This window comes from Sus scrofa, chromosome 15 (genome assembly GCF_000003025.6).
Source record: "Sus scrofa isolate TJ Tabasco breed Duroc chromosome 15, Sscrofa11.1, whole genome shotgun sequence".
NCBI lineage: Eukaryota > Metazoa > Chordata > Mammalia > Artiodactyla > Suidae > Sus > Sus scrofa.
Genome location: NC_010457.5, coordinates 29,794,514 through 29,822,387, shown reverse-complemented (window position 1 = coordinate 29,822,387; position 27,874 = coordinate 29,794,514). Strand labels below are relative to the sequence as shown.

The window sequence follows — 27,874 nt, the reverse complement described above, 5'->3', positions numbered from 1 at the left end:
CATACGAACTCAGCCCCACATGACAATTCCCCTTCTACATTTCCTGAAACATCCAGCCCAGCAACCACACATCCTCATCATCTCCATTTACTGTCCACGTGCTGTGCACTGAGCACTTCGGCCCCTACGTACAATGGCTCACGGAATCCATGCAGCAACGCCATGGGCCAGGTACCACCCACCAGACCTATTTCCCAGATGAGTGAAGTGACCTGCCTAAAAGTCCAAGGGGCAGCGCCAGGATGGGAATCCAGACTGTTCACACTCTGATCTGAATTCCTCCCAGTACACTCTGCTGCCCTCCCACACACATAAACACATATTCAGGAAGAAATGGCATCAATTACATATATTAAGGACACCAATTTTATTTGACAGGCCACATAAATTTTCTATTTTTTTTTTTTTCTTTTTTTCTTTGGCTGCCCTGCAGCATATGGAGTTCCCAGACCAGGGATCAGATCCAAGACACAGCTGCAGCAACACTGGATCCTTAATCCACTGTGAGGCACTGGGATCAAACCCACATCCAGCACTCCCAAGGCACTCCCAATCCCTGTTGTACCACAGTGGGAATTCCCACATAAATTTTCTTGAAATAATTTTTCTTGGGTTTTGTTTTTATTTTTTGTTTGTTTATTTTGTTTTTTTTTTTTTTTTTTTTTTTTTTTGCTTAGTACTGCTCACTGTAGCTTAAGAGAGGCACCTGTCTTCTTAAATTATACCCAGAAAAATTCACCTCTGAAACCAAGCAGGGCCCTCTGGGGCTCCTGGGCACATAAGCCTATGTCCCCTATTGCCTTTTTTTTTTTTTTTTTTGTCTTTTTGCTATTTCTTGGGCCACTCCTGCGGCATATGGAGGTTCCCAGGCTAGGGGTCGAATCAGAGCTGTAGTCTCCGGCCTACGCCAGAGCCACAGCAACGCGGGATCCGAGACGCATCTGCGACCTACACCACAGCTCACGGCAATGCTGGGTCGTTAACCCACTGAGCAAGGGCAGGGACCGAACCCGCAACCTCATGGTTCCTAGTCGGATTCGTTAACCACTGCGCCACAACAGGAACTCCTAGATAATGGTATCTTTGAGGTCTTCTGTAGAAGTAAATCCCCAACAAATGAAAACCAGAGAGGAGAACCACCAGATCTGGTCTTGGGGCCACTAAACACCAGCTCTGATGAAGAATGAAAGCTAGCATCTATTCTGATTCTCATCTACGGCCCTATTTCCTACTCCCAAACTACAAAATCACTTCCTAATCTCTCCTGAGGAAAGGCACAGTCTGCGGTGGCCTTCTTTGCCTGGCAAAACAATAAAGCAATTTTTTTTTTTTTTCCTCCTTCACCCAAAACTCTGTCTCTGTGTTTTTCCCAGGCTCCAGCAGACAGAGGTAACACCTCTTGCAACCAACAGGACAACACTGCAGGGAACCTGGAAAGAATGAACCACCTCTGAAAGGCCTCATGGCTGGATGGCAGCACCAACAGAACAGCCAGGAAAAGAAACAGAAGTCACTGAATCTGAATCAAATCATCTTTTCTAGATCTCCTCTCAAGGACACAAGGGGGGGTGGGGGTGGTGGATCAAAACCTCAATGAAAGCCAAGGTTTTGGAGACAGGCATGGGCATGAGAGGAGCCTCCTTATCAGTCAACACCTTTCCTTCAGGCCGCAAAGGGCACTTGATACGGGAGAGGCCACACTCTGCTCCTAGATCAGCCAAGAATCTAAAGCTTCTAGAGTCTATTTGGAGATAGGGCTGCCAAGAAAGGAAGAGAGGAGTTCCCATTGTGGCTCAGCAGTTAAAGAAACTGACTAGTATGCATGAGGATGCAGGTTTGATCCCTGGCCTTGTTGTGGCTGTGGCATAGGCTGGCAGCTGCAGCTCCCATTTGACCCCTAGCCTGGGAACCTCCATACGCCATGAGTGCAGCTCTAGAATGACAAAAAAATAAATAAAAAGAAAGGAATAGACATTTCCCTGAACCTCTGCAGCTCATTCCCTTTGATCCTTAATGGCTGCAGTGAATTCCTCTCCTTCAAGGCCTCTCCAACTAAGCACACCCTGACATTTCTTTTCTTCTGGACACTTCAGCATTTACCAACACTCCTATGATGCGAGTTCAGTTATTTCCTATCCTACACTATGTGCACTGACCTCTCATCCGCCTCACCTGTCCCCCATTTTGGACCATGCAGACCATCGGGGCAGGGATGACGGGAGCCCTCGATTAATAGGGACCTATACATTTCAAATACAAATCAGCCTGGCAGGGGCCTTGAGACAACAGCACACAGGGATGGAGTCCACACATTAGCCTGAGGACGAGACTGCCCAGGCTGTGGCCAAATGCAGCTAGGGAAGGGCCGGGTCCCTCTCTTCCCCAAGGGATACACAGCCTCCCACCCCGACGCCCGTGCAGCACCCGGCACAGGGTCAGCGCTGAGTTTGTTACTTCAGCTGCTGCGTAGATACATGGGTTCAAATCCCAGTAACTGTAATTCCTCACATTACTTGATGTATCTGAGCATCAGTTTCCTCATCTGTAAAATGAGGATAACAAGATCTATCTTATATGGCAACAAGTTAAAAATAAACACATATTTCTGGTACCTATAAGCATCCCATAACCGTGGACCATTACTATTATTCTACAATATTAATTACAAGTCCACAATCGCTTCTCCACAACTCTGGAGGCCAGATGTGTTCTGAAATACAGTATTTTCAGATTTTAGAAAGGTAAAATAGTGCACAGTTTAGATAGAGAGACAGAGAAAGAGAGAGATTCCCTTGAACAGAACCTGCGGCAGCAACCCACAATCAAACATATACTCTTTTTTTTAGGATTTTTAAAACATTCTTTAATGATTTTTATTTTATTCATTATAGTTGGTTTACAGTGTTCAGTCAATTTCTACCATACAGCACAGTAACCTATCACATATATATATATTCTTTTTCTCACATATTCATATTTTTGCAGCACAAGATGCCCCTAAGTGGGTAAATATAGACTATAAGGAATCTCACACCAGTTGAGGTCAAATGAAAAATGAAAAACACCTGGTTTTCAGAGCTTTGGGGACTTGAAACTCCAGAGAAAGGACTACTCCCCATCTTTCTCTTTCTTCAAGTCGTATTTAAGAAAAACAGGAAGAAGAGACCTGATCAACGAGGGGCAGCAGCCATATTCAAATTTTTGGTTGTTGTTTTTATTTTGTTGTTGTTGTTGTTGTTGTTGTTGTTGTTGTTGTTGTTGTTATTTCTTGGGCCGCTCCCACGGCATATGGAGGTTCCCAGGCTAGGGGTTGAATCGGAGCTGTAGCCACCGGCCTACGCCAGAGGCACAGCAACGCGGGATCCGAGCCACGTCTGCAACCCACACCACAGCTCACGGCAACGCCGGATCGTTAACCCACTGAGCAAGGGCAGGGACCGAACCCGCGACCTCATGGTTCCTAGTCGGATACGTTAACCACTGCGCCGCAACGGGAACTCCTGTTTTTATTTTTAATGTCTGAATAATCTAGAAAAGAAGCCTCATCAGCAGAAAGGGCCTCTCATCTCTTCCATGTCTCCCGTGGTCGCTGTGACTTGGCAGAAAACTCCCTGAGCCCTTCAAGCACCACCTTGGGGTGGTTCTGGCTGCAGGAGAGCATTACTTAACCAATCACTGACTCCCCAGGATGACCCCAGCAGGTCCAAAGCCAGCTCATGGCAGGGGATCAGGGACACTAACAGAACGTACACTGACCCCGGTGTGAGTCTGAGTGAGGGAACCAAAGAGCCAGTTTCCTGAAATACCATATCAGATGCTCCAAAAGCCAACCACATTCTCTTTAACCTAAATGATGGACCTCCCCCTTCCCAAATTACATGCAAATTATAAGCCCTACTCTTCTCCCAGATGAATCACGAATCGTCCCCACCAGTGAAGAAAAGATATTTACACACAGTAGGTGCTGGAAGAACCCAATCCACGGGGTTGACAAACCAGCCTTCCACATGTTTGTGCAATTTAAGTCTTGGGAGAACAACACACCCCCTCACTAAGCATTGTCTGTGGCTGCTTTTGCACTACGATGGCCCAAGCTACTTAAATATTTTCAGGAACACCATGTGGCCCACCAAGCCTAATACATTTACTTTTAAGAAAGTTTGCTGACCTCTATTCTTATGAAAGGAACACTGGCTAGGAAATCAGAGAGATCTACATTTAAATTCCACGTCTATAATCACAAGTAGAAACCACTTTGGAATTGTCGGGAATTCTGGTTACCTCCTGCATAAAAATTAGGACACCTTGCAGGGTGTTAGGAAGAGTAAATGAGGTATTAAATGCATGTGGTAAGTAAGCAAGAAATGGCAGCTATTAAACTGCAATCGAATCCAAATACAATTTTGTATTTGCAAAGAAATACTCAAAGGTAAAGTGATTCAAGCTCCGCCTAACTTTTTTTTTTTTTCAGGGCCCCGGCCATGGCATATGGCAGTTCCTAGGCTAGGGGTCGAATCAGAGCTACAGCTGCCAGCCTACACCATAGCCAGAGTAAGGCCAGATCGTTAACCCACTGAGCGAGGCCAGGCATGGAACCCACAACCTCATGGTTCCTAGTTGGATTTATTTCCACTGAGCTACGACAGGTACTTCACCAACTTTTTTTTTTTTCTTTTGTCTTTTTACCTTTTCTAGGGCCGCTCCTGCAGCATATGGAGGTTCCCAGGCTAGGGGTCTAATAGGAACTGTAGCCACTGGCCTACACCAGAGCCACAGCAACGCAGGATCCAAGCCGAGTCTGCAACCTACACCACAACTCACGGCAATGCCAGATGCGTAACCCACTGAACAAGGCCAGGGATCGAACCCACAACCTCATGGTTCCTAGTTGGATTCATTAACCACTAAGCCACGACGGGAACTCCCCCCAACTATTTTTTTAAGTAAGACACTGCACTGGCATTCACTACATTCCTGGTTATGAAAAGGAATAATACCCAGAATAGCCAAAGACATCCTGCAAAAGAAAAATGGAACTGGAGGAATCAGGCTCCCGGACTTCAGTCTATACTACAGAGCAACAATCATCAAAACCGCATGGTACTGGCACAAAGACAGAAATACAGATCAGTGGAACAGGATAGAAAGCCCAGAATTCAACCCACGCACCTACAACCAACTAATCTATGACAAAGGAGGCAAGAATATACAATGGAGAAAGGACAGCTTGTTCAATAAGTGGTGCTGGGAAAACTGGACAGCCACATGGAAAAGAATAAAAGTAGAACACTCCCTAACACCATACACAAAAATCAACTCCAAATGGATTAAAGACCTAGATATAAGACCAGACACTATAAAACTCTTAAGAGGAAAACATATGCCAAACCCTCTCTGACATAAAAATGGGCAGAAGATCTTCTCAGATCCACCTCTTAAGTGTATTTACAGTAAAAACAAAAATGAACAAATGGGACCTAGTCAAACTTCAAAGTTTCTGCACAGCAAAGGAAACCCTAAACAACACAAAAAGACAACCCACAGAATGGGAGAAAATCTTTGCAAGTGAATCGACTGACAAGAGATTAATCTCCAAAATTTATAAACACCTTCTGCAGCTCCATACCAAAAAAACAAACAACCCCATCCAAAAATGGGCAGAAGATCTAAACAGACAGTTCTCCAAAGAAGCCATGCAGATGGCCGAGAAACGCATGAAAAGATGTTCAACATCACTCATCATTAGAGAAACGCACATCAAAACCACTAGGAGGTACCACCTTATACTGGCCAGAAGGGCCATCATCAAAAAGTTTACAAACGGTAGGTGCTGGAGAGGGTGTGGAGAAAAAGGTGGTGGCACACTGTTGGTGGGATTGTAAATTGGTGCAACCACTGTGGAAAGCAGTATGGAGATTCCTCAGAAAACTAAACATAGAACTACCATTTGATCCAGCAATCCCACTCCTGGGCATCTATCCAGAGAAAACCACGACTCGCAAAGACACATGAACTCCAATGTTTACTGCAGCACTATTTACAACAGCCAAAACATGGAAACAACCTAAATGTCCATCAACAGAGGAGTGGATCAAGAAGATGTGGTACATATACACAATGGAATATTACTCAATGGAATATTACTCAATGGAATATTACTCAATAAAAAGAACAAACACCAGCATTTTTAGCAACATGGATGGACCTAGAAACTATCATGCTAAGTGAAGTCAGCCGTACAATGAGACACCAACATCAAATGCTTTCACTGACATGTGGAATCTGAAAAAAGGATAGACTGAACTTCTTTGCAGAACAGATGCTGACTCACAGACATTGAAAAACTTATGGTCTCAGGAGGAGACAGTTTGGGGGGTGGGGGGATGTGCTTGGGCTGTGGGATGGAAATCCTGTGAAATCAGATTGTTGTGATCATTATACAACTACAGATGTGATAAATTCATTTGAGTAATAAAAAAAAAGGAAAAGGAATAATAAATAATACCCAGGTACTATTGCTTTGGAAGGTCAAAAGTACTTCCTTTTTCTCCTCTTGTCTTTTCAGTCTTGAATTAAAGAAAAAAAAACTTTTTCAAGAAGCCAAGCTTCAGCAGTTCCCTGGTGGCCTAACAGGTTAAGATTCCAGCGTTTACCACCATTGCGGCACAGGTTTGACTCCCGGGCTAGGAACTTCTGCATGCTAGGGGCATGGACAAAAAAAAAGTGAAGCTTCAGAATACTGCTTAATACAAAGAAATTCCTTCAATTCGCAATATGTGAAACATGACAAATAAAACCTACAAGAGAAAAACAGGTGTGGGTCCCTGAAAGAGAAGTTTCCAGATTCCAGTGAAGCAGAAGGGTCTAATACTGCCACACGGTCTAAGCTCTTGAGTTCACGCTTGTAACCAGGGTTTACTGAGCACCTACTATGTCCCAGGCTCTGGGCTCCAGGTGTGAACAAGGCACAGGAGTTTACAGACCAGGGGAGTGCTTGGCGCTGAATATGATTACAACCAAAGACACGGCCTGGACCCCAAAGCCATCTGTATGAAGTCACACAGGATATTGGCATGTGAGGCCCCCAGAGAGAGGGTGAAGCCAAACACCTGCTCTGCACTGAAGGGTGGGCGACCTGTCCCTGACCACGTGCAAGCCAGCAGCAAACACTGTCTTCTGCTTTCCCTCCCACCAGGAGGTCTTTCCTAGGAATTACTTCGCAAAGGCTCAAGCCTTCATCTTTCACCCCTCTGTCAACTTGCAATTGCTATTCGGAAACACTACCCAATGTAGGAAACTCTGAGTTCCTCTGGACAATGTTACTACTTTCCTCTTCTGTCTTCCCACCCAATTCTGTGTCTCCATTCCTGCACACACTACACTGTACAGGAACCATTCACTTACTTATCAGTGCCCGTCCCTCCCCCCAAGACTAGGAGCTCCTTGAAGGCAGGAACCAAGTCAATACTGTTGATTAGGTGGCAGGCAGGCCCATGATCATTTTGTACACACTTTCATTTAGTGCTCATAGCAACTCAACTCTCCCACATTACAGGGGAGGAGAGTGAAGCTTGGAGAGGTTAAGGAAGCTCAACGGATTGAGAATCCAACTGCAGCAGCTCGGGTTGCTGCGGAGATGCAGGTTCGATCTGCAGCCCAGCACAGTGAGTAAAAGGATCCGGCATTGCTACAGCTGCAGTGTAGGCCTCAGCTGTGGCTCTGATTCAATCCCTGGCCCAGGAACTTCCACATGCCATGGGGTACGGCCATTAAAAAACAAAAGAAAGAAAAGGAAAGAAGGGAGAAGGGGGGGGAAGAGATTGAGAGAAAGAGAGAAAGAAAGGAAGGAAGGGAGGAAGGAAGAAAGTGAGAAGGAAAGGAAGAGAAAGAAAGCGAGCTCACACAGTGCAGCAAACTCTCCAGATGACTTACCTAACATCCAGTCACCCCAGTCCAGCCCGAACCCCCTCCTTCCTAACAGGAGTCTGATGTTGCTCCAGTGTCCCCATCCTTCACATGGCCACACACCTCACTCAGGGGACTCTGAACCCCTGCCTAAGATCAGGAGGTTAAACATGATGGTTGAAAGCCACCATGAACGCCTGGCCACTTTCCAGTCACACTGGGGCGGGCAGGCAAAGCCATTCTGGCCAACATGACGTAAAAAGTCAGCTGGGGACTTCCTCCCAAGCAAAAGACAAAGGCAGACACTCTTCTCCCCTGGACCCAGCCTTCACCGGGTAGACTTCTTTCAAAGACAATTAGGGTAAATTTTAGGCCCAGTGGGAAGTGAAATACTAAGGCCTGAGGTAACACGAGAATAAAGCCTGCTGACTCTTAGGTAAGGTCAGGGTTTAATGTGATTGGAAAACAGTCTATACTAGAGCAAAGAGAGAAATCCTGTGAGGACCCATTTATAAGTCCAAATCAATCTCAGGAGACTGGGTCAATGAACACAAAAGGTTCTGTTTCTGGAAGCCCCTTTCACGATGGCCGCAGCACCCAGTAGCAGTCACACAAGCTTCCCACTCTTTTTTCGGTCTCAACCTGAGTTCTTAATGAACTAGAGGTTGGGGGGGCGAGGGGGAGAAATCACATTTCTTCAGGACTTTAGGTCCAGTTTTCACTCATGAAAACTCAGTCCTTGAACAGTCACACGGTCAACCTTCGAAGCTCATCCAGGCCACACAGGGCCCCTGCCCCACCCACCTGCCATGGGCTCGGCAAGAGCCCTGATCTGTGGAGACTGAAGGACATCCTCCAGGCCAGCACACAGAGGTCACAGACAAGCCCTTGCAGACCACACTCTTTCTGGCCAGGTACCTGGACCAACTCCCACATAGGGGCCCAAGGGGAAACGGGCCCACATCTCCATCACCCAGAGGAGATCAGTGAAGTCACTTGTTATTCATGAAGGGCCACTCACTGCAAGACACAACATTCACCTAACTTCAAGGCTGAAAATGCCTGTAAACTTTCCCATGTGAAAGCCTCTCTTTAGCTGTATGTGGCCTTCTCTCAGTGCTGAAGGACAAGAATTTTTTGATCTCCAACAAAAATCAAAGAAAACTCTACTTGCTCTAGAAAGAAATGTCCAGCAGCCACAATGTGGCCGAAGTATCTTACTGAAACCAAGGAATCACGCTGACGGCTCATAAAGGACTTTTCTGAGACCCAATCCTGATCCCCCGCAGCAGCCAGCCAGCTGGAAGAGTGTCTCCTAAAAGCATGGCTTACCTTGTAATTGCTAGAGTTCACCCAAGAGGTAGCGAGTCCATCCACCAGTTTGTCTAACATGGTCTGATCATGCTCAAGGTCAGCAGACTTCTGTTTGTCTGAGAAGTAGTCTATAAGTTCTTGGCCAACCTGCAGCCGCTTTCCCACATCCTTCTGCAGCACCTGTGCCAGGCAGGCCTCCATGCGAGGCTCCATGGTGGAATTCCAATTCAAGCCAGCCCAAGCTAGAGGGCGGTCAGGGTGACACCCTCCCAGTCGGCGGCCCCCGGAGGTTGCCTCTGTGTTTGCCGAAGGTTACTAAGAGCCTGTGCTTCAAAGATGCAATCCGGGGAATGGCAACAATGCACCATGTGTGTCTGAAGAGCAGCTGGTAGGATATTAAAAGTCCAATTTAAATAACTAGTAGGAGATAAAGGAGTGAGTGGCAGAGTGATGTTCTCCTCCTGGGTCTGAAACACTTCATAATTCAGCAGTCCATTCTGAAAAGTAAGAGAAGAGAACAAATCAGCACAGATAACGAAACACTCAAATGTTCGGAAACATTCAATCAAAGACAAAGCAGTTCCCGCTGCAGCATTGTTTAAAAGCACAAGTGGAGTGAGAAGCATGAACGCTTGGCAATCGTGTCAGAATAACGTAGTTATTATTTTTATCAGGAAGAATGCTGAAGCGCAAAGCAAAGAGCCAATGAGCATCATAGTCAGTGGGTCGATGTTTTTCACAATTTTCCAGCTTATAAAATGCACCAGTCAGGACAGCAATCTTCTGCTTTGGCTGGAAAATTTATCTGCAGCTTCAATTTTGCTTCCCACCAAAAACCTAACACCACCCTGTGTCTGACTGAATCCCTGCAGGTGCTATCGCCTGCTGCTTTACTCTCAGTTTTCTACAATCCACATGTCAGAGTGAAGTGGGTTCAATACAAACACCACTGACAAGAGTGGCTGGCCTGGTAATATCAACCAAAGTCAAGGGCAGCATTTGCATCACACTTCTTGCTCAGGAGTTCCCGCTGAGGCACAGCAGGTTAAGGATCCAGCACTGTCACTGCAGAGGCGAGGGTTTGATCCCCAACCTGGCACAGCAGGGTTAAGGATCTGGCATTGCCACAGCTGTGGGACAGGTCGCAGCTGCAGCTCAGATTCAGTCCCTAGCCCAGGAACCTCCATATGCCATGGGGGGCAGCCAAAAAGGGAAAAACCCACAAACGTCTTGCTCAGCAGCCTTATGACAGGGTGAATAGGCAGTGAGCGTCCCTGCCTCCTCCTCCATAGAGTAACGGGGGGAGAAAGGAAACGGCTCCCATTCTGATCGGTTACTTACATGGTGACCTCTACTGACAACAGTGCCCACTGGGCCTGGTGTCTGTTACAAAATCAGGACACCTCAAAATCAGGCCTGGGGTAGTGCAGAACACAGGACACGGGGAAAGCACCAAAGCCATTTTCATTAGACCAATGCGACAGGCCTACCATTTAATCTGCAGCTGCTGGGACAATCGCACACATTTATTTGTTCAATTTCCTCTCTCAGTTTCCCTCATTCTAATCCAAGAAGACACAGAGGAAACCTGTCTTCAAGATGTGGTACCTTCCTGACACGGTACTAAATAAAACATTCTTCATGCCACAGTAAATGCCAACCCTCAGGGGTCCAGCGGGGAAGCCTGAACTGATACATCAAGTAAGGTTAAAATCCGCGGCAGGCTACCTGCCCCGCTCTGAGCACGGGGATTCTCTCCCCACCTCACTCCACCACACCCCATCCCTACCCTCATCTGTGACCTACACCGCGGCTGTGGTAATGCCAAATCCTTAACCCGCGGAGCGAGGCCAAGGATCGAACCCGCATCCTCACCAACACTATATCGGATTCTTAACCTGCTGAGCCACGCCAAGAACTCTGAATCTTTTAATTTTGTAATAAATATCTTTTATTTCTTCATGGGCCCTAAACTCAACAGACACCGACCAACAGTGATGGCGATGAAGCCATTCTTCGGCACCTTCGTGAAGCGTCGGGCTCCATGCTAGAGTTTACATGCTGCCTCTACTTCTCCAACCACCTCTTATAAAATAGGTTTCAACATCTCTATTTCACAGATGAAGAAACTGAGGCAAAGGTAAGTAATGGTCCAAGGCAGCGTGGCCCTAGGTTTCCCTTCCCCACCCTCAAACCCTGGCTATTATGAGTCTGGCCTGGTTCTGTTCTGACTCAGAGAAAGGAGGCCAGACTCCATCCTTAGCTGGGAAGCCACAGGCGAGACAAGCGAAGTCTCCATCCCGGGAAAGGAAAGGCCCCACGCCTGCATGTCTCTCTCCGGTGATATTCAAAATACATATCATATCGAAATGTCCCCTTCAACTGGAATTCTGTTAAGATTTCTAACAAATAAGTATATGCTTCTTGAAGGTAATTATGCAATATAGGCTTAGCACACTTAAAAGTAGGTCACAAACTCCGATGTATGAAATTTGCAGAATAAGACACTGGAAACCGAAAGGCATAAAGCAGAGTGGGTCTCCTCTACTCTCTTTTTTTCCTTAATTTAGCAAAAAAAAAAAAAAAAAAAGTAGAGTGCCCTAGTGACAATCCAGCAGTGTCACTGCAGTGGCTCAGATCACTGCTGTGGCAAGGGTTCAATCCCAGACCCAGGAACTTCTGCACACCACAGGTGCAGCTAAAAAAAGAGAAAAAAAATTATTATTTTTTTTTTTTTAAAGTAAGGGATCATCCTCACTTACATGTGTTCTTACTAATCTGGATTTCATTTTTTTTTGTACTTTTTTCCCACACTTTGAGCATTTTCTCCATCTTTCATTCACAGGTATCTAGAGAGTATCAATCGCATAGTTCCAAACCCACAAGAAACAAAAGTGCAAGACCTCCCTCCACCCCTGTTCCCAGCCACCAAGTTTCCCTACCTGAGAGCAAAGACTGTGGCTAGCTTCCTGTGTCTCCTTTCAGAGGTATTTTTAGCTGCCGGAGCACATAAGTATATGTGTCCTCCTCCCGCACCCCCAAGAAGCTTCCTAAGCAATTACAACTAAATCACAGGAGAGTTATCAAAAGCAAACCAACAAGAATACAGGCAAAATCTCGTACAGCAACAGCATTATATAAAGACTTTATATTTTTTAAATGCAGTAAACTTAGAAAATAAACAGGAGGAAGCAGAGGATGATTTGGATGACTCGGAGAAGGAGGAGGATTTCTTATTTACCTAAAATAAATTATCCAAGGTTTTGTTAAGTTTTCGCCTTCAGTGAAATTCGCTATGAAAGCTACAGAGCACACTAAATGTGATTCTATCAGTCACCCAGGAAAAGGACACATTTCCTGTCTTTCTGAAAAACACCCCAACTCCCCTCAAACTAAGCCAACTTCAGCAGGCCTTTCTACACCCCCAACACAACCATCCTCTGCCCCCTGTGTTAGGCAAGGTCCAAGCATCTCGACCTTTTCCTGCCACATCACCTCAGTCTATAACAGGAGAACAATAAAAAGCCAAAACAATGGTCCCACAGTCATTCTCCTTTACAGCACCCTGGAAAGTAGGAATTAACAGAGCAACCTTTATACCAGAACAATAGCCCAACTCTGCTATAGGCAAACAGGAAGAAGTTAAGAAATAGCAGCTTCAACAAGAATGAAGAAACACACAGTGAGACAGCCTGCCGTAATGTATACATGAGAGACAGCCTCGGGTCTTGACTCTGCTCTGCACCCATTCCAGAAGATCAAGGTTGGGGCATCTTTCTCACCTCATTTATCTTGTCCATTCTGTGGCACATGGGCACACACAACTATCCAGGGGTGAAGACAATGGAGATGAGGACAGAGGACATGACCCAACTGTAAGCTCTGAAATTCTAAGTCTACTACAGGCTTCCCACAAGAGAAGGAAAAGTAGGGCCATTCTCGAGTTCCCCCATGGCGCAGCAGGTTAAGGATCCAGCGTGGTCACTGCTGTGGCTTCCCCTGGAGCAGTACCTCAGAACCCAAACCTTGGAGGAGGCAGCCATATCCATCCAAGCTCTGCCCCTCGCCCACCACCAGTTAGGACGGCCACCCGAATGCCCTCCTATGACAAGGGGAGGTGCTCTCACTCTGTCTCCTGGGCCTTTTCAGTTGTCTGCTCTCAGCATCTACAAGCTAAGCCACGGTCTCACTCCCAGAAGCTAAGAGCTGTTCTCTAAGTCACCTACCAGCAAGGGGCCTCTGCAGCTCAGCTGCCTCCGTCAGGGACACCAGAACAGTGAAGCTTCTTTACACAGCTGTCTATACCCGAGAGCCACATGGATGAGCTTTCCGCTCACCCGACCCCCACCCCTGGAGCAGCCCTTGTCAGGGTAACCAGTGACCTCCCCACTGGCAGATCCAGAAATACTTTCCTCCCCCTTTCTAACTCCACCTCTCAGAGGTGTCCCAAAGCTGCCCAATCCCTTCTCCTGAGAAGCCCTCATTTCAGAGAAGACCAGTTGAGGCTCAGGCCTTCCTGCCACTTCTCAGACTGCACTGACTCAGGTTTCTTTAACCCTCTCTACCTCCCTTCCAGAGCTCTGCTAAGTTCTAAGCCTCTTGCCTTTTCACTCTGCTCTCCCAAAATAAATGCATATAATAAATAAAATAAAATGGAAATGCAGCCTTTTCCATAAGGTTAAATGCCTATAAAACTGATGACCCCAGGAGTTCCCATCGTGGCTCAGCAGTCAGCAAATCCGACTAGGAACCATGAGGTTGCAGGTTCAATCCCTGGCCTCCATCAGTGGGTTTAAGGATCCGGCATTGCTATGAGCTGTGGTGTAGGCTAGCAGATACAGCTCCAATTAGACCCCTAGCCTGGGAACCTCCATATGCCACAGGAGCGGCCCAAGAAATGCTAAAAAGACACCAAAAAAAAAAAAAAAAAAAAAAAAAAACTGATGACCCCAAATGCGTCTGTCCAGGCCAAACAGCCCCAAATTCCAGTCACATGGACCAGACTCTTTTTGGTTCCAAATGCTTTACCTCCGCAGGGCCTTCACTCCTGTTCTTCCTCCTGCCTGAAAACACTCTACTTATGCCTACACTGGCCTGGCTGCCACTTCAGCTGCTGCAAGCCCTTTAAAAACCACCCTAGGGGGTCCCTTGTCACTGCATCCTGTTCTCCTCCTTCAAAGCACTTAGGACAAGTTGTAATTTATCACATGTTTGCTTACCTTTGTTGTCTGCCTTTCCCACAGGACTGTCAGTTTTATGAATGAGGGAACCTTGTTTATTTTGCTCACCCAATGCCTATAACCATGTCTGCTACAAACAAGGCACTTGAGAAATACTTGTTGAATGAATGAAGTCTGCTTGAGTTGAAAATCAAAAGAAAACAGTCACTGGCAGTCTTTAATTAAGTTTGGTTTCTTCTTGGGGAGTGGGAAGAATGGAGGGGGGGAGGGTAGAAAGAATGCAAAACACATTTCAGATAAAAGGAATGTGCAAATACATATGGACAAAGCACAGAAACAAGAGACTAGCCTGTTGAAGCCATCTGGAAAGGCCAGAGCTCTGGTTCCCAAGCTGTAAACACTGACCTGCCCCCCACCCTGAGGTGACAGGGTAGAGTTATTAAAAGGACGTCTGAGAATTAGTCCAGACACGAACCAAGCACTATCCATGAGCTAAGTATTCCTAGCCATATTTTCAGACTTAGGTACATGCAGTTATGAATTCTTAAATGAAAAGTATTTCTAAATTCTTATTCTGAGTTTGATAATTTTTCTCAATTAACAGACACCAGATATTTCACTTACAAAGAGCTCTGAGGCCAGACACTAAGAAGAGTTCTTATTCTCAAAAAGTTTGGCACAGAGCAGAAAGAATGAACACAGACAAGGCCAAAGTCAACTTCTAGCACCAAGAACCAAAAGGGCTGTGGCCTTCAGGGAGCTCTAATGCAGAATCAGGAGACTGGGTGGGCATACAATTATTTACCTTGGAAAGATCATTAGAATCTGGAATTATTCAAGTGATCACAAGAACACTCTGCGAGAAGGGGGAAAAAAATCAGAGCTGAATTCCCTTTTCCCTCCTCTCTCTCCCTTTCTCACCCACCCCAGTGTGAACAATAATTAACTACAGTAAAGTCATAACAAAAAGACAACCACCATGTACAATGTAAATCTTCAAAAGTGAACAAAAGGAGAAAGTTCACCATACTACATTAAAACAGCAGGTCATATGAGAAATAAATCCTTAACATTGGTTAATTTCTGGTATGAAGATCATAGATTTTTCTTTGTACTGTTCTGTATTTTCTAAATTTTTTCTATGATGAATATGTTACTTTTACAATTACAAAGAGGAAAGTATTCAAAACTCAGGCATTACCATTTCGTAGTGGAGGAAAATCTCCCTTGCAGTTATTTCAAAACATGAAGTATGACTGTAAGCGAAGTGTAAAACAAGAAGAAAGTCTTATATTCCCAAGAAGAAGGAATTGGTGGATCAGTTCTACAAAATATGTGCTAAAAAAAAACTAGACAATGAAAAAGACAAATAAGCACACACACAAAAAAGCAATTCCATACTACTGTGTACAAACTACAAGAAAATAATAGGAGAAAATAAAAATACTGCAAAGTACCAGCTAAGTTATTCATGATAGTTACTAACTGCCTTCACTAGCATTTTTTTTTTTTTTTTTTTTTTGGCCACATACCTGGGGCATATGGAAGTTCCCAGGCTAGGGGTCAAATCAAGAGGTGCAGCTGCCAGCCTACACCACAACCACAGCAACACAGGATCTGAGCCACATCTGCTACCTACACCACAGCTCATGGCAATGCCAGATCCTTAACCCACTGGGCAGGGCCAGAGATCAAACCCACATCCTTAGGTCACTGCTGCAGCACAGGTTCAATCCCTGGCCCAGGAACTTCTGCATGCTATAGGCATAGCCAAAAAATAAATAAAATAAATAAAGTATGTAAACTATTAACATGTAGGCTCTAAGCAAGAGTTTTATGAGGGCTCATCTCCTACTTAATAATTTCTCCTACTTTTCATATTTTCTAAAAAGAAGGAGATAATCATTTTAAAAGTCTTAAAATAGAAAAGTGCTTAGGAGTTCCCACTGTGGTATAAGTGGGATCAGCAGCGTCTCTGGAACACTGGGAGGCAAGTTTGATGCCCAGCATGGCACAGTGGGTATGGATCCAGCATTGCTGCAGCTGTGGTACAGGTCAAACTGAGGCTTGGTTCTGTGAAACTCCATGTGCCACAGGGCAGTCAAAAAGGAAAAAAAAAAAAAAGAAAAAAGGAAAAAAAAGTAGTTATTTAATAATGTCCATTTTACTCACTCAAGAACTGTAAGAGCACAGCTGATAACAAAGACATCTCACTGTTCACTGCTGACTTTTCCTTATTAACTTTAAGTTTTTTATTCTTTTTGATGCTTTTGTGAATGGAATTTTTTCTTAGTCTCATTTTTGGATTATTCATTGTAAGAGTACAGGAATACAATTGATTTTTGTATATTGATCCTGAATCCTACGATCCAGCTGAACTCATTTATTTTTTCTAACTCATTTATTAATTCTAATTGTTTTACAGTGGATTCCTTAGGATGTTCTATATACAAGAACATGCCATCTGCAAATAGGTTGTTTTACTTCTTTCCCAACCCAGATGCCTTTTATTTCATTTTCTTGCCTAACTGCCCCAGTTAAAAGCTCCAGTACAATGTTGAATAGAAGTGGTATAAAAGGACATCCTTGTCTTGTTCCTAATCTTGGGGAAAAATGCATTCAATCTTTTATCACTAAATATGGCATCTGCTGTGGGTTTTCATCAATGGCCTTTATCACATTGAGACATTCCTTTCCATTCCCAGTTTGTTAGGTATTTTTATCATATAAAGGTGCTGGACTTTGTCAAATGCTTTTCCTGGAGCTAAGGAGATGATAATGTGGTTACTGTCTTTTACTATTACAGTTACATTGATTTCCCTATGTTAAACCAACCTTGCACTCCTGGGCTAAATCCTAGTTGGCCATAGTGTCTAATCCTTCTGAAATGGTGCTGGATTCAGTGTGCCAGGTATTTTGATAAGGATATTGGTCTATAATTTTCTTTTCCGACGATGTCTTTGTATGGGTTTTGTTAACAGAGTAATAATCTCCTCAAAGGTTGAACTAGGAAGCATTACATCTTTTTTATTTTGCAAGAGTCTATGAAGAATTTGCACTTGGTGGACTTGGTAAAATCACCAAATGTGAAGTTATCTGAGCTGCAGCTCTTTGTGAGATGTTTCTTCATTGTTAATTATATCTCTTGACTTGTAATTGGGCTATTCAGATTTTCTATTTTTTTCTTGAGTCAATCTCATAGTGCCTTTCTAGGCATATATACATTTTACCTAGGCTGTCTAATTTATGGGATATAACTGTTCCCAGTATTTTCTTATACTCCTTTTTATTTCTGTAAGGTCAGTCCTCTCTTTGTTCATTTGAGTCTTGTCCTTGTTTTTCTTGGTCAAACTAGCTTAAGGTTTGTCAATTTTGTTAATTTTTTTTCAACTTTTGCTTGATTGATTTTTTGCCTGTTTCTCTATTTCATTTTTTTTATTTAGGTTTTTTGTTTGTTTTGTTTTTTCTTCCTTCTTGCTTTTGGATTTGCTTGCTCTCTTATTCGTTTCTTAAGATGAAAGTTTAGGTTACCAATTTAAGATCTTTCTTTTTTCTTTTTTTTTTTTTGTCTTTTTAGGGCTGCACCTGTGATATAGGGAGGTTCCCAGGCTAGGGGTCAAATTGGAGCTGTAGCTGCTCGTCTACCCCAGAGTCACAGCAACACAGGATCCAAGCCGCATCTTCGACCTACACCGCAGGTCACAGCAATGCCATATCCTTAACCCACTGAGCGAGGCCAGGGATTGAACCCAAGTCCTCATGGATACTAGTCAGGTTTGTTAACCACTGAGCCACGACAGGAACTCCTCTTCTTCTTTAATATAAGCATTTATAGCTATAAATTCTCCTCTGAGCACTGCTTGCACTGCATCCCCCAAATTATGGTACATCGTTTAATTTTGTGCATGGAGTATAGCAGGTACTAAATACACATTTAATGCTGAGCAATGAATGAATGGCAGGTTTTTTTTAATTGTAGTGAAACATACATAAAATTTACCATTTTAACCACTTTTAACTGTACAGCTCCATGGCATTATATACATTCACATTACTGTGCAACCATTACCACCATGTAATTTTGTGTTTTTGTTTTCAGTCACCTCAGTTATGTTTGTTTGAGCTTTTGGGGGTTTGGTTTTTTTGTTTTTGTTTGGTTTTTTTTTTTTTTTTTTTTTTTTTTTTGGTCTACTATGTTTTAATTGTCCTTGTGATTTCCTCTTTTACCCAGTGGTATGTTTTTTAACTTCCACACACTTTTGAGTTTCCTGATTTTTCTCTGTTATCAGTATCTAATTTCATTCTGTTGTGGTCAGAGAACATAATTGAGCTTTCCATCCTTTTAAATGTATTGAGTCTTGTTTTATGCCATAACATACAATCTGCCTTGGAGAATGCTTCACATGCACTTGAGATCAATGTGTTACTCTACTGTTACTGGGTATGATGTTCTACAGATGTCTGTTCCTTAATGATTTAAGAGTCCCTCTGCAACTAGATGACATTTAAGGGAAAAAACTGACAATTATCTAAATCCTAAATTTTTCATATTATCCACCACTTTTACACTAACTACTTGTCCCATGTATATATATATATATTTACACATATATAAATAATAATTAGGTCTCTCCTTTAAAAATAAGGATCTCAGTTTCTGGCATTCCCGTCATGGCTCAGTGGTTAACAAATACGACTAGGAACCAAGACGTTGCAGGTTCAATCCCTGGCCTCGCTCAGTGGGTTAAGGATCTGGCATTGCTGTGAGCTGTGGTGTAGGCCAGTGGCTACAGCTCCAATTACACCCCTAGCCTGGGAACCTCCATATCCTGCGGGTACAGCCTTAGAAAAGACAAAAACACACACACACACAAAAAAAAAATCTCAGTTTCTATCACCATATTAAGAGTTGGTTTCTAACAGTGAAACCTAATAAAAAGGTAAGCAGAAAAGAGCATATATGCCCACATGGGAGATTTTCTTACAGGTTTCTGAAACATGAAATCCCCAGACTTAGGTGAATAAGAAGAGAGGAGAGCATCTGATATGTCACTTGATAGCATGACAGCTGACATGGCCATCCCAAACTTCCCAAGGGAACTGGGTTACACCCGTTAGAAAAAAAAAAAACACCATTAAGTACTGGTTATTCAATGTGAAGACAGAAGGTGTAAGAAGTTTGGAATGTAAAAGCAGGGAGAGTTTGTCTCCATTACTGAAAAATGAAGTCAAGCTATAAAGAAATAATGCAACATCGCCTTTGGAATGGATATGCAATGAGATCCTGCTGTATAGCACTGGGAACTACATCTGGTCACTTATGATGGAGCATGATAATGTGAGGAAAAAAATGTATACACGTATGTGGAACTGGGTCACCTTGCTGCACAGTAGAAAACTGACAGAATACTGTAAACCAGTTATAATGGAAAAAATAAGAATCATTATAAAAAAAAGAAATGTGAACAGTAGTTTAAAATTTTGGTTTCATTTTAGCAATTTAAAACAAGCACAGCTACTTCACATTTGAAATAGCACTTTCCAATACATGAAGTGATTATACAAATGCCACCTTTATTCCCCCACAAAACCTCTGTAAGATTGTTATTGTTGTGCCAAATTACAGATTCAGAAGCAAAGTAACATCCAAGGTACCGAGCAAGTATGAGACAGAATCAGTATTTGAACCTGGGCTTCTAACTCCAAATCCAGGGCTATTTTCACCAAGTCACCACTGCTTCTTCTCACCAAGAATCCACACAGGTCCCTAAGTACTTTAGATCTGTGTCCGTGTGATTTAGGGGAAAAAAACTACAAAGGAAGGCTATCTCCACCACACTTAATGTTCCCAAAATAAGAGCAGAAGAGCATGAACAGGGAGGAGCAACCCATCCTGGTGCGGCAACATCCTAAGCAAGGGCTCTAGGAGCAAAGAACCAAGCCAAAGGAAGAACCATATGCCCCAGAAGGAAACCTAGGAGAGGGGTGGGCAGTCCTCAGCTCAGGGAGTTCAGCATTTCCCCAGAGGCTGATGACAAGCCAAAGGTATGATCAAAAATAGGAAAGAGCAAGAGGAAAAAGGGCACTGTCTCACCACTGGCGGAAACTAGGTGAAGGGTGAACAGAAAGTCTCTGTACAATTTTTGCAACTCCTTGTGAATCTATAACTAGTCCAAAATGAAAAGAAGAAAGTGAAAAGATGCCCATGATATAGCCAGGCTCTTTGTCCTGGTTTCCAAAGTCCACCAAATACCTAACGTGCTGGTCGATCTGCTGGACAGGGCCTTCATCGAGTTCCAGGTGCACGGGGAGGGGGGGGGGACAAGTGAATAGTCTATTCCAACAAGGAGTTTATTTCAATGCTTTCCTGGAAGATCAGCTACTTCTCTGATGACTCCTAGCAGAAAGAGGACAAGGAAAGACTACAACAGTGAAGCAGCTGCAGGGGTGCCCCTAGGCAGAGCTCTGTCTTAGGTGTTCAGCACCATGAAAGCACAGGCTCTGCTACTATCTCTCACCCCCGGTCATTACTTGCTTCCATCCCTTGCTCCAGAAAGATGCAGGCTGAAGACACAGAATCTGATAGACTGAGGCCTACCGGCACAGGGCCTTCAATGATAAGGAGCCCTGTGCTTGCTGAAGAAAGAAAACTGAAATGAGGGCTTTAGGGATGTGTTTATTACTGACTCTAACTAGGTTCTCATCAGGATTAGCTTCAAATTGTTTCAGGGCATTCTAAGTGACCTGGCAGAGAAAAATAATCTGTAACATCAGCTGAGTAGTGACAAGGACACTGCAAATACAACTTCCGGTACTGCTTCCAACCCATCCCCCATTCAACCAATTTCAGGCACAGAGACTTTAAATCTGGACCTTATGAAGTTTACACATAACAGCTATTTATTTCTCAGATCAACTGTATAAGAACACTACTATTATTACTAAAATGACATTTTTACATTCATATTTTATGGATTCAGGGAAAAAAATTCCAAAAGTACAAAAAGTGATCTGTGCCTTGACTGTGTTAGTATGTACTGAACTGTATATGCAGATGCTCAGTTTCCAAATTTAGTTGTGACTGCCTCAATATTTTTCCAACACTGACTTATTCCTGCAAAAACCTAACTCTACTCCTACATTTAAACAAAAAGATCACTTAAGAATGTAATTGAATATAATCAAATACACATTTTAATACAATGCTGATGAGACTAAAATTCATAACTATCTAGAATAATTTAGAAACTTCTATCAATGACCTTTAAATAAGTGTTTTAATCCAACAGGTCAAAATCTAAGAATTCACTTAAGGAAGTAATTTGCCAAGTACACTAAAATGTATATATAAAGTTGTTCACTGTTCATTGCAAACATGTTGAGGAAAATAAACGTTTAAGAGCAGGGGAATCAAAAAGATATTACAGTACATCCAAACAACAGCATACCATGCAGTCACTGCAAACCAAAGGAAAAATACATTCTTAATGGATAGAAAAATATCTACAATCATTTTTGTGAAAAAGCCACCTAGAGAACTGCATGTTTATAATGTCCTTTCTGTTTATAAAATAAAAAGTAGTCACTTGTATTCTGCATGCATAGAAAAAGTGAGGAAAGAAACATACCAAAACATTAACACTGTATTTTCTACAATGAAAATGTACCATTTATGTAATTTTTAAAAATACATGTTAAATCCAGAAATAAACCCACACACTGCACAAGAGAACTATATCCAATCACTTGCGATGGATCAGGATGGCAGATAATGTGAGAAAAAGAATATATATATACACACACACACACACACATATATATATATAACTGGGTCACTTTGCTGTACAGCAGAAATTGGCAAAACATCGTAAATCAACTATAATTTTTTTAAAAAGACAGAAAAAAAATAGATCATGTGCATAATGGCCAGATTTAGCAAATATCTAGACTAGGTTCCTTTGCTAACTAAATTTATCTTATAAATAAATCCAAACCTCTTTTGAATAATTTTTTTTTTTTTTTTTTTTTTTTTTGCTTTTTAGGCCCACACCTGCAGCAGGGAGGTTCCCAGGCTAGGGGTCAAATCCGGGCTACAGCTGCCAGCCTATGCCACAGCCACAGCAATGTGGGATCCGAGCCAGGTCTGTGACCTACACCACAGCTCATGGCAACCCTGGATCTTTAACCCACTGAGCAAGGCCAGGGATCAAACCCGCAACCTCATGGTTCCGAGTCAGATTCATTTCTGCTGCACCACGAGGGGAACTTCATGAATGATTTTAAATACGTTTACCAAAGGGGGAAAAAAAAAAAACGCACACACCTACAGTCAATTAATCGTACTTTGTGGAGGCAAGAATACACAAGAGAGAAGACAGTCTCTTCAGCAAGTGGTACTGGGAAAGCTGGACAACCACATGTAAATCAATGAATTTAAAACACTCCCTCACACCTTACACAAAAATCAACTGAAACAGCATAAAGACTTAAATATAAGACAGGACACCAAAGAAATCCTAGAGGAGAACATAAGCAAAACATTCTCTGACATAAATCCTAGTAATATTTTCTTAGGTCAGTCTCCCATGGCAACAAAATAAAAGCAAAAATAAAAAAATGGGACCTAATCAAACATACAGATTTTGGACAGCAAAAGAAACCGTAAACAAAATGAGAAGACAATCTATGGGGAGTTCCCATTGTGGCACAGCATAAACAAATCCAACCAGTATCCACAAGGACAAGGATTCGATCCCTGGCCTTGCTCAGTGGGTCAAGGATCCGGTGTTGCGTGAGCTGCAGTGTAGGCTGCAGATATGGCTCGGTTCCCGCACTGCTGTGGCTATGGACCAGGCTGGCAGCTGCAGCTCCAATTCAACCCCTAGCCTGGAGACTTTTGTATGTCAAGGGTGCAGACCCTGAAAAACAAAAACAAAAACTAGAGTTTGGGATTAGCAGATGCAAACTATTTTATATAGGATGGATAACCAACAAGGTCCTACCATATAGCATAGGAGCTATATCAACATCCTATAATAAACCACAATGAAAAATATGAGAAAACTATGTAACTATATTATATATAATATATAATTGAATCACTTTGCTGTATAACAGAAACTAACATTGTCAATCAACTTTACTTCAATTTTAAAAAATGTTTTAATGTTAAAAAATAATAGCGGTCCTAACAGAACAACACTGGTAGTCTACAAAGGCCTGCATATGCACAGGTTATCTAGAAGACCATTTAAGAAACTAGAAACAGCGGATGCCTCTGGGAATGGGATGTGAAAGAATGATAAAAAGGGTGGAGGAAGACTTACATTTCGCTCTCTATCCTTGTGGGCCTTTTAAGCTTTTTAAACCATATACATATAGTATCTGGTTTACTGTACAAAGGAAAGACAAAGTGTATTTTTGAGGCCCTTCTAGCCATAGAATTCTCGCAAAGTCAAAAACAGGAAAAAAACAAAAAGAGGTAATGGGAAGGAAAGTACTCAATTTGGTTGTTTTGTTTTGTTTTTTTGTTTGCTTTTTTAGGGCTGCACATGCAGCATATGGAGATTCCCAGGCTAGGAGTCCAATAAGAGCTGTAGCTGCCGGCCTATGCCACAGCCACAACAACAAAGATCCAAGTCACATCTTCCACCTACACCACAGCTCATGGCAATGCTGGATCCTTAACCCACTGAGCGAGGCCAGGGATCAAACCTACACCCTCATGAATACTAGCCTGGTTCTTTACCACTGAGCCACAACAGGAACTCCTTGTTTTGTTTTTATTGAAGTATACCTGATTTACAATGTTTCAGGTATACAGCAAACTGATTTTATATATATATATTCTTTTTCAGATTCTTTTCCATTATGGGGTATTACAGGATATTGAATATAATTCCCTGTGCTATATATATATTGGGTCCTTGTTATAAATTCGGTTTTGATCACTGAACTATAGCCATGTTTTAATTGAAAAATAACATGACAAGGAGTTCCCCCTGTGGCACAGTGGGTTAAGGATCCAGCACTGCCACAGCTATGGTCACAGCTATGGCTCAGATTCAAGCCCTGGCCTGGGATCTCTCATATGCTTTGGGCACAACCAAAAAAGAAAATAAAGAAAAAAGAAAAAATAACATGACAGACAGGGTCATACACATCTACAAAATTACATTTTTAAGTATATTAACTACGGGATTCTCTTATTGCTAGCTGGGTTTTGTTAAAACCTCTAAGACAGACAACTTGGCAATATCTCTCAACATTTTAAAGATACACAATTTTCAACGTAAAATGTCAACTTACAGGAATTTATTTATACACATGCAATAACATTATAACAATAATTATAGGATTATTCTTTGCAGCATTGTGGGTTTTCCTGGGGGTTTTTTGGCCGCTTTGAGACACATGGAGTTCCCAGGCCAGAGATCAGGTCCAAGTTGCAACCGTGACCAAAGCATGGCTGTGGCAACACCAGATCCCCAACCCACTGTGCTGGGCTGGGGATTGAACCTGTGTCCCAGCACTCCCAAGACACCGCTGATTCCGCTGCACCACAGAGGGAATTCCTGTGGCATTGTTTTATAAATGCCAAAGACTGGAAAAAACAGGGGCTGGGTAACTTATGGTATGCCATACAACAGCATACTACTTAGCCATACTCTTCATTCAAAAAACAATGAGGAACCCTTTCATGTACTCACACAGATTGATTTCTTAGATATATTAAGTAAAGAAAAAAAGCAAAATAGTCTATCATCTGTGCAAAAAAGAGAGTAGGGAGAAGGAATATATATGTATGTATGTGTACATACACATACACACACACATACACACACACATACACACACACACTTTTTCATATAAATAATTCATAACATCATTGTCTTCGGGCTGATGGCAGAAAAGGAGGAAACCTAAATTTTAAATCATGTGTATGTATAATCTATTCAAAAAATAAGTATTTTATAATTTTAAAATTTTTAATGCATTTAATTAGAAGTTCCATTTCTCCTTTCTAGGTAATTTAAACAAGATGGAAGGAACCTTCATATGCAAGATTTAAACCTCCCCACAAGTTCCACATGAATACCCCCAAGGTATGCTTTAAAAATATTTTACAGCCAATAATGCATGTAATAAGCTAGCGACTATAACAAGAATCATGTGTTTATAATAATGTCATAACTACCCAGAAGCAATCTCAATAGCAACCAATTTCCCCAAAGCACAATATCTAACTAACCCCACCAAAATTCCAAAACTGAATCACTGATCAGTTGATGGTTCAAGTCAAGATATGAAATAGGAGAGTCTTGATTTTATTAAGACCCAGGCTCTCCGGAAGATGTTGGTTTCAGCCTTCTTGGCCACTTCACCTCAGACCACAGGATGAACACAGCCACGAGTCAGGCTCCTGGTCGCGTGTCTCAGGCTGGGTCTCCAGCCTACACAGCTCTCATAAGTGCAATGCAACAGACAGGCCCGGAGTGCACATCAGGGTAGTGTGGACCTGCTCAGGGCCTCACAGCCTCCAGATCAAAACAGGAAGGGACACGTCCCTTCCCCCACCCCCAGCCTAGGAGCCCCTCCCCTTCGTCCTCCCAGAGAAATACACACAACAGGACATCCGACCACCTCCTTACAGGTCTGCCTTCCTGGGGGCGGAGCTCTTTGGGAAAAGGGTCCAAAGTCCCTCCCTCTGTCCCAGGCACAAAGTTTGTTGAAGATTCTGATCCAGGTACACAGTGCATTCTCTACAAATTACCCAGACACACCCCAGAGTAACTCTTATTTTAATGGCTCTAGTTTTCATTAAGGGCTGTCTGTTTTCGGTCCATTTCTTTTTTTGTTTGTTTGCTTGTTTGTTTTGTTTTGCTTTTTAGGGCCACCCCGTGGCATATGGAAGTTCCCAGGCTAGGGGTCTAATCAGAGCTACAGCTGCTGGCCTACACCACAGGCACAGCAACGCAGGATCCGAGCCATGTCTGCAACCTACACCACAGCTCACGGTAATGCCAGATCCTTAACCCACTGAGCAAGGCCAGGGATTTAACCCTCAACCTCATGGTTCCTAGTCAGATTCATTTCCGCTGTGCCACAAGGGGAGTTCATTTTAGTCCATTTCTCATGAATATCTATCTATGTGCAGACTTCCTACACCCTCTCCAGTCACCCAACCAACCCCCAAAGAGATCAAGCAATCAAATGATTACCAGGGGTGCCTAATCTTCCAGCACCCAGTCATTCTATCATGATCCGGTGAGATCATTACTATACAATTCAGCTAAATATGTAACTTTGTCTAAACAAATGCATCTCTGACAATTTTGAGATTTACTCCAAACTCCTTAATGGATGAGAGAATGAAAAGCTTTTTCCAACCTGTTCACTCTGTAAATGAAGTCACGGGCCACAGGCAATCGCTACCAAGAGGCAAGTTCAATCAGCAGTAGGCTGAAACACCACACCCTGTAGCCCAATTCAACTCCATGGACAACAACATGGCATGGAGAGAGTAAACCTGCACCACAGCAGGGACAATGCCTGATCCTTAAGCAATAGGCCACCAGGGAACTCCCCAGACAGTATTTCTTTTTACAGAGCCACCCTTCTCAGAATAGGATCTTATGTGTGGAGGGTGATACATTAAACGATAAAAATACTTCTTAAATCAAAATTTTTAGACAAAGATATGGCTACAGATTCAGATACATACCAGGTCCAAATTCTCCATAAGTAAGGCCAGAGGCAGCAAAAGGAAACAGCATCTTCCCTTCCTACTCTCCCTAGCATGAGCCATTATTCCTACTAAGGGAGGTCAAGCTCTTGCTGAATCACTGTGCTGATTGTCAATTATCTTGAAAGCATATGAAATGCTGGGTTTGCTCTGGCCTCTCTAATGTTGTTATGTTGTTCAGAAATAAAAAATAAAAGAACAAAAGAATGCCTTTTCTTGTTTTCACTGTTAATAACAAAGATTTGCTAAAATAAGCCATGGATGAATAACTAGTACCTCATGCTAAAGTGTTTAAATAACAAGATGCTGAGAAATACCTAAGGAGTCAAAATCTACTAGAAAATAAAACACCAAAGGCCAACCTTTAGGATGAGCCTTCACTGCTATCTGGACAGTGGATTACAAAATGGACTCCCAAGGGACATCTGATCACTGAGGACAAGTGACACTGGACCCTACAGAACACCAGGGAGCGGGATGGAGGGAAATCTGATAACACAGACCCAGAGAGAAAGAGTACTCTTCACTAGTTAACTTTTGGGATTTCTAGGCAAGAGTTTTCTAATGATACTTAATTTTCTGGTTAGAAAAGGAATATAGGAAGTTTCCATGTGGTACAGTAGATTAAGGAGCTGGCATTGCCATAGCTATGGAGCAGGCTACAAGTGTGGTGCAGGTTTGATCCCAGGCCTGAGAACTTCCACATGCCACAGGTAGGGCCAAAAAAAAA

General features: G+C 42.9%; 1 protein-coding gene across 31 annotated transcripts in view; it reads right to left on the bottom strand.

The window, feature by feature from the left end:
* CLASP1 (cytoplasmic linker associated protein 1) overlaps positions 1 to 27,874 on the bottom strand; it is a 260,115-nt gene that overhangs the window by 220,340 nt on the left and 11,901 nt on the right. For all 31 annotated transcript variants that reach the window (XM_021075175.1, XM_021075147.1, XM_021075149.1 and 28 more), the window contains exon 3: positions 9,238 to 9,716. In XM_021075175.1, the coding sequence (XP_020930834.1) occupies positions 9,238 to 9,432 (195 nt within the window). In that variant the 5' untranslated portion in view covers positions 9,433 to 9,716. The remainder of the gene's footprint in view (positions 1 to 9,237; positions 9,717 to 27,874) is intronic.